The sequence below is a fragment of the Pseudochaenichthys georgianus genome, chromosome 1 (assembly GCF_902827115.2).
Source record: "Pseudochaenichthys georgianus chromosome 1, fPseGeo1.2, whole genome shotgun sequence".
Taxonomy (NCBI): Eukaryota; Metazoa; Chordata; class Actinopteri; order Perciformes; family Channichthyidae; genus Pseudochaenichthys; species Pseudochaenichthys georgianus.
In genome coordinates this window covers 5,058,954-5,067,001 of record NC_047503.1, presented here as the reverse complement: position 1 = coordinate 5,067,001, position 8,048 = coordinate 5,058,954, and the positions used below count along the sequence as shown (strand labels likewise).

The 8,048-nt window shown below is 40.4% G+C and overlaps 1 protein-coding gene across 1 annotated transcript; it reads left to right on the top strand.

Moving 5' to 3' along the window:
• The first annotated feature begins 5,214 nt into the window (after positions 1-5,214).
• Positions 5,215-7,686, top strand: LOC117439000 (trichohyalin-like). The gene has a single exon (XM_071203634.1). The coding sequence runs from the start codon at positions 5,215-5,217 to the stop codon at positions 7,684-7,686; it is 2,472 nt and encodes an 823-aa protein (XP_071059735.1).
• Positions 7,687-8,048: the final 362 nt, after the last annotated feature.

The window sequence follows — 8,048 nt, the reverse complement described above, 5'->3', positions numbered from 1 at the left end:
GTCCTCTCCTGCTGATGTTCAGGTGTATATCAGTATGTAGTGTCTCCACTTTAAAGAGTCCTCTCCTGCTGATGTTCAGGTGTATATCAGTATGTAGTGTCTCCACTTTAAAGAGTCCTCTCCTGCTGATGTTCAGGTGTATATCAGTATGTAGTGTCTCCACTTTAAAGAGTCCTCTCCTGCTGATGTTCAGGTGTATATCAGTATGAAGTGTCTCTACTTTAAAGAGTCCTCTCCTGCTGATGTTCAGGTGTATATCAGTATGTAGTGTCTCTACTTTAAAGAGTCCTCTCCTGCTGATGTTCAGGTGTATATCAGTATGTAGTGTCTCTACTTTAAAGAGTTCTCTTTTTTCATAGTCAAGAGTTTTCATAGTCTTATATTTCAACAGTTTTACAACAAACTGACTTTTTTGACATGGAAATTATTTTTTAAGATTGACAAACATCATATGTGTAATTCATGGCACAATTCAAAAGGGATCGAAAGATAGGTTTTCTCTCTTCATTGACTTCAATACATTATTTTTCAGAAATAAGGTCCCATGGACCGGAAGTAGATATTATACGGCTCTGTGTCAGACGAGACACATACAGATGTAGCGCTTCATTTCAGACGCCTACCCGTGCGGGTCCGTGATCTGCATGGGGTGGGCCCCTGCTGAAAAGGAAACCCCCCCCGCAGGACTTGATACGCCCCCTTGATAAATAAATGTAATTTTAATTAAACCAGCTGCAATGGATCATGGACCCACAAGGGGGAGCCGTGAAAAGCTGCCACACTGGAACTCATGTGAAATAAACAGCTGATAGATGATTCTACAGGTATCTGATCGGATATTTGTTAAGATCCATATGTCACGGATAGGATCATATTATGTGCTAAATAAGAGACATGTAATCATTTACAAAACATCACCATGTTTTTATTTAACAAAATAATGTTGTTTGATTCACGTAGGCCTACATGTAGGTGTAAGTACAAAACCATCTCTATGTTTTTTCATCAGGAAATGCAGCCCGGCTCAAACAAACGATTTTCAATCATCATCCTCACGATCATTTAATGTATCATATGTTCGCGAGTTGAAATTAATGCACTAATACATGTAGTTTAATCCACGTGAGTTTACAACAACAAAAATAATCGCTTTGTTTTTATATCACATCCGACCGGAGGAAAATGCAGCACGGCTCTCACTACAGATCATCCTAATCCCACGGGCAAACAATAATATGTACAGTGTTAATAGTTTACTGTATTATTAGTGTCTAATATTACTGCTATAACAATCACACATTGAGTTGTTAAAATCAGACCGTTTTTTTTTTAAACAGTCTGAATGAAACGGCAGCTCTCATGTGATCAGGTGTGTGTTTACCAGTGTTGGGACTAACGTGTTACAAACTAACGCATTACTGTAACGCAACTACCTTTTGCGGTAACTAATAACGTTACTAGTTACCTATTCCCATTCAGTAACGCCGTTATAGTTACTGTGATTAAATGGGTGCGTTACTGCGTTACATTATGTAATGGAACTGAACCGAATATCCCTGCGGATGTAACTTACAGGTGAATACAGCGATGTCCTCTCACAGTACCATGGAAAAGTTAAAGTAACCAGAGAGGAGTGATGATTGGTTAACGCGGGGTAACATTTCAGGGTAAGCCAATCAGAGACAGAGTTGGGCGGGTCTTGCCTTATGGGGAAAATACAGACACACAAACACTTGCTAACACACACACATACACGGCAACGCTCACCACCCAACCCAGTCTCACGGCATTTCGTGTTCACCAACACCATTTTTAATCTATTGATTCGTGTTCACCATCACGATTTGCCCCTTTTTTTCATGTTGCACAGCACGATTTTAAAAGCAATGTATTTCTACTGGTAACGTGTTTCGTGCCTGCAGGCTGCAGCACGTCTTTTTCACAGCATATTGCTATACTATTTCAGACTCAGTATTTACATTCTTACATTCAAAGAAAATCAGTAATATCTTTGAAAACTACAGTCCTTTTCTATCAGCTGTGCACCGTTATGGTGTAAATATAACCTATCTATGAATTAGATCAAATGTAAAAGTCAGCCGAATTAGTGTTGATACTGCAAGGAGACGTATTGTGTGAAGAGAAATTGAAGATGTTGTTTAATTGTTGATATATTTATGATCCACGTCAAGTATTCAGTTTCGGCGCCATTTCTTCCAGTTTTTCCAAAGGTCTTCTCATCAGGGCTCTCTAAATAAAGAACTACGGCAGATCTGTAATATGTAATGCAGCCGAACCGTGTATTACAATGCCGTTATGTGATGACTTTCAAAGAGAAAAGCAAGAGCACTCGGAATTAAGTATTATTTTATACTTTTAAAATGTTTTCCGGATTTCATATAATATAAACACCAAATCCCAGCATGCATTGCGGCTAACACATCCAATCAGCGAGCTTAAAACCATAGCTGAGGATCTTGGGTAATCGCTCTAAATGCCTACGTCTGTTTCCGGTTATATTTATTTTGAAATTCAGTTCCTGACGGACGCCAAAAAAGCCCGAGATTATGGAATTAAACCAATAAATAAAAGCAAGGATAATTGTGTGTTATTGGTGAGTAAATAACAGTGTGTTATTTTGAAAAGAATAACAAATTAGAAGGAAAAAAAGATTTAAAAAATACATATTTCAGTATCCTGAGGCTCTGAGCCCCATTTATTTTCCTCACAGACGACAACAAAAGTCCGAAATTATACGATTTAAAATAAAAGCAATAACTGTGGCTTGATATTGAGTAAGAACATGTTTTTATGAACCACACAGCTTCCGGTCTTCCACGACCCGACCGGAGAAAAAGACGTGCTGCAGCCTGCAGGCACGAAACACATTACCAGTAGAAATACATTGCTTTTAAAATCGTGCTATGCAACACGAAAAAAAGGGGAAAGTCGTGTTGGTGAACACGAATCAATAGATTAAAAATCGTGTTGGTGAACACGAAATGCCGTGAGACTGGGTTGGATGTTCAGGTGTATATCAGTATGTAGTGTCTCCACTTTAAAGAGTCATCTCCTGCTGATGTTCAGGTGTATATCAGTATGTTGTGTCTCCACTTTAAAGAGTCCTCTCCTGCTGGTGTTCAGGTGTATATCAGTATGTAGTGTCTCCACTTTAAAGAGTCCTCTCATGCTGATGTTCAGGTGTATATCAGTATGAAGTGTCTCTACTTTAAAGAGTCCTCTCCTGCTGATGTTTAGGTGTATATCAGTATGTAGTATCTCTACTTTAAAGAGTCCTCTCCTGTTGATGTTCAAGTGTATATCAGTATGAAGTGTCTCTACTTTAAAGAGTCCTCTCCTGCTGATGTTCAGGCGTATATCAGTATGAAGTGTCTCTACTTTAAAGAGTCCTCTCCTGCTGATGTTCAGGTGTACTTAGTGTTTCTACTTTAAAGAGTTCTCTCCTGCTGATGTTCAGGTGTATATCGCTACGTAGTGTCTCTACTTTAAAGAGTCCTCTCCTGCTGATGTTCAGGTGTATATCAGTATGAAGTGTCTCTACTTTAAAGAGTCCTCTCCTGCTGATGTTCAGGTGTACTTAGTGTCTCTACTTTAAAGAGTTCTCTCCTGCTGATGTTCAGGTGTATATCGCTACGTAGTGTCTCTACTTTAAAGAGTCCTCTCCTGCTGATGTTCAGGTGTATATCGGTATGTAGTGTCTCTACTTTAAAGAGTCCCTCTCATGCTGATGTTCAGGTGTATATCAGTATGAAGTGTCTCTACTTTAAAGAGTCCTCTCCTGCTGATGTTTAGGTGTATATCAGTATGTAGTATCTCTACTTTAAAGAGTCCTCTCCTGTTGATGTTCAGGTGTATATCAGTATGAAGTGTCTCTACTTTAAAGAGTCCTCTCCTGCTGATGTTCAGGCGTATATCAGTATGAAGTGTCTCTACTTTAAAGAGTCCTCTCCTGCTGATGTTCAGGTGTACTTAGTGTCTCTACTTTAAAGAGTTCGCTCCTGCTGATGTTCAGGTGTATATCGCTACGTAGTGTCTCTACTTTAAAGAGTCCTCTCCTGCTGATGTTCAGGTGTATATCAGTATGAAGTGTCTCTACTTTAAAGAGTCCTCTCCTGCTGATGTTCAGGTGTATATCAGTATGAAGTGTCTCTACTTTAAAGAGTCCTCTCCTGCTGATGTTCAGGTGTACTTAGTGTCTCTACTTTAAAGAGTTCTCTCCTGCTGATGTTCAGGTGTATATCGCTACGTAGTGTCTCTACTTTAAAGAGTCCTCTCCTGCTGATGTTCAGGTGTATATCGGTATGTCGTGTCTCTACTTTAAAGAGTCTTCTCCTGCTGATGTTCAGGTGTACTTAGTGTCTCTACTTTAAAGAGTCCTCTCCTGCCGATGTTCAGTTGTATATCGGTATGTAGTGTCTTCACTTTAAAGAGTCCTACAATTAGATGGAAAAACAGTTACAAAGAGACAGACAATTACAACAAACATAGACAATTAATCACCATAAAAAAATATTTTAGTAGAGAAATGTTTTCATTGAAGTTAATGTGTATTAATCCTGTAAAAAAAAGTTGTATTCAAAATGGCACTTCATCAAAATGCAATTGAGTGCAACTTCAACGTAACTGTATTTTTGGTTCCTATTACATAAGATAAGATGTACTTTATTTTATCCCAAAATGGGAAATGTTTGCGTTGCAGCAGCATAAAAAACAAGGCATTGCACATAATTAGAAATGAAAAGAGTAGAAATAAACATTTCAAAAATTTGAAACATATCAAAATAGAAATGTCTTTATCTAAACACAATTGCATTGCTAGGCAACAGCATGGTTCCATTCTTACTTCCTGTCAGCTGATGTCCTTCACTCCTTATTTGGAATGGAACATTCAGAATGATGACATCATCTGTTGCCTTCATGTAGAATTCTGAATTCTGCATTGATATTCTAAGAGTTTGCAGGACCTGGCTGTGACGGGGAATTCATCAGAGCATCAGAGAATTAGGCAGAAGGCAGAAGGAATTTGTCCAGCTCGTGTCAGATCATTGAAGAGATTAGGGATACTTACAGTTTTTTTAGCGAGATAATCTTCACAAGTGAACTCAACTTTTGTGGGATTTTTGTGACGTTAATTCAGTCGAACAATTACATTTAGTTTGCTAAACAACAGGTCATTTTGTCACAGCAGTAGAGATGGAGATGAACAATAGAGATGAGCTAGCAGCCAAGCTCGAGATTCTGCAAAAAGAAAATCAGGAAATGAAGTTGTTGCTGGAGCAGGAGAGGACTTTCAGGGATAAGCTTGAGTGTTGTGTTGAGGAGAAAGATGCAAAGATGGCCGCCTTGCAAAAGACTAACCAAGAACTCAAACAACTAAAGGATCGTTGTGTCGAGGAGAAAGCTGTAAAGATAACTGCTCTGCGTGAGAGAAACCAGGAAATCACACAACTGAAGGAGCGTTGTGTTGAGGAGAGAGCTGGAAACGTAGCTGCTCTGCGTGAGAAAAACCAGGAAATCACACAACTGAAGAAGCGTTGTGTTAAGGAGGAGGGAAATATGGCCGCCTTGCAAACAAAAAACCAGGAAATCACACAACTGAAGGAGCGTTGTGTTGAGGAGAGAGCTGTAAAGTTAGCTGCTTATCGTGAGAGAAACCAGGAAATCAGACAACTGAAGAAGCGTTGTGTTAAGGAGGAGGCAAATGTGGCCGCCTTGCAAACAACAAACCAGGAACTCAAACAACAAAACTTGCGTTGCGTTGAGGAGAAAGATGCAGAGATAGCTACTTTTCTGAAGGAAAACCAAACACTGAAACAAGAGAAGGAACGTTGTGTGGTGGAGGAGGTGAAGATGGACAAGAAGGAGGATGTGGAGGTGAAAGTGGAACTAGAAGTTAGGCACGATGTGAACATGAATGCCCTGGAAATTGAGCAGAAAGTCTTGCGCGGAAAGAATGAGGAACTGAACATGAAATATGGAAAGCTCCTCAAGATGCACGAGAAGGAAAAAGCAGAGATGGCCGCCTTGAGAAAGACAAACCAGGATCTCAAACAACTGAAAGAACCCTGTGTGGAGGAGAAGGATGCAGAGATAGTTGCTTCGCATGAGAGAAACCAGGAACTGGAACAACAGATGGAACGTTGTGTGGAGGAGAAGGATGCAGAGATAGTTGCTTTGCATGAGAGAAACCAGGAACTGGAACAACAGATGGAACGTTGTGTGGAGGAGAAGGATGCAGAGATAGTTGCTTCGCATGATAGAAACCAGGAACTGGAACAACAGATGGAACGTTGTGTGGAGGAGAAGGATGCAGAGATAGTTGCTTCGCATGAGAGAAACCAGGAACTGGAACAAAAGAAGGAACGTTGTGTTGAGGAGAAGGATGCAGAGATAGTTGCTTTGCATGAGAGAAACCAGGAACTGGAACAACAGATGGAACGTTGTGTGGAGGAGAAGGATGCAGAGATAGTTGCTTTGCATGAGAGAAACCAGGAACTGGAACAACAGATGGAACCCTGTGTTGAGGAGCAAGGTGTAGAGATGGCTGCTTTGTTGAAGGAAAACAAAACACTGAAACAAGAGAAGGAGCGTTGTGTTGAGGAGAGAGCTGTAAAGTTAGCTGCTTTTTTTGAGAGATACCAGGAAATCAGACAACTGAAGAAGCGTTGTGTTAAGGAGAAGGCAAATATGGCCGCCTTGCAAACAACAAACCAGGAACTCAAACAACAAAACTTGCGTTGCGTTGAGGAGAAAGATGCAGAGATAGCTACTTTTCTGAAGGAAAACCAAACACTGAAACAAGAGAAGGAACGTTGTGTTGAGGAGAAGGATGCAGAGATAGTTGCTTCGCATGATAGAAACCAGGAACTGGAACAACAGATGGAACGTTGTGTGGAGGAGAAGGATGCAGAGATAGTTGCTTTGCATGAGAGAAACCAGGAACTGGAACAACAGATGGAACTCTGTGTTGAGGAGCAAGGTGTAGAGATGGCTGCTTTGTTGAAGGAAAACAAAACACTGAAACAAGAGAAGGAGCGTTGTGTTGAGGAGAAAGCTGTAAAGATAGCTGCTCTGCGTGAGAGAAACCAGGAAATCAGACAACTGAAGGAGCGTTGTGTTGAGGAGAGAGCTGTACAGTTAGCTGCTCTGCGTGAGAGAAACCAGGAAATCAGACAACTGAAGAAGCGTTGTGTTAAGGAGGAGGCAAATATGGCCGCCTTGCAAACAACAAACCAGGAACTCAAACAACAAAACTTGCGTTGCGTTGAGGAGAAAGATGCAGAGATAGCTACTTTTCTGAAGGAAATACAAACACTGAAACAAGAGAAGGAACGTTGTGTGGAGGAGAAGGATGCAGAGATAGTTGCTTTGCATGATAGAAACCAGGAACTGGAACAACAGAAGGAACGTTGTGTTGAGGAGAAGGATGCAGAGATTGCCGCCTTGCTGAAGAAACAGCTGAAAAAACCACCAAAGGCACTCTGCGTGGTGAAGGAGGAGCTTGTGGAGGTACAGGTGGAGTTGGAGGTGGAACAGGAAGTGAGGGTGGATCCACCTGAGCAAACCAATGAGCCGATCCCAACAACGCAGAGGAGGACAACACCACGGTGGAGAAGATTAATCAATTCCTTTTCTTGTATCCGCCCAAACGTCAACGATGACTAAAAAGGAAAACATGAGACTCAAAGGCAGCCCTGACATCGGCTTTAAAAACTTAAAAAACTTTAAAAAACAAACTCACAACAACAAAAAATAATAAGACATTAAAACATTTCAAGTCTAAAGCTCAAAGTGAGTGAGCAACAACATATACTCACAGCCAGTCAGGATATATATTTAAACACTTAACAGTTATTAGATCTGGTTAGACATCAACAAAGGTTCCAGAAGAGACTCACAGTGATGTGCAGTTTTAGCCACTAGGGGCAAAAAAAACAACCTTAATTTTAAAAGAAATAAACTATTCCTTTGCTTCTAGTACCCTTAAATAAGAGGAACATTTAGTCATTACAAGTTATCAGGTTTAT

Coding starts and splice junctions, on each gene's coding strand:
- LOC117439000 (XM_071203634.1), top strand. CDS start 5,215: ATGGAGATGAACAATAGAGATGAGCTAGCAGCCAAGCTCGAGATTCTG.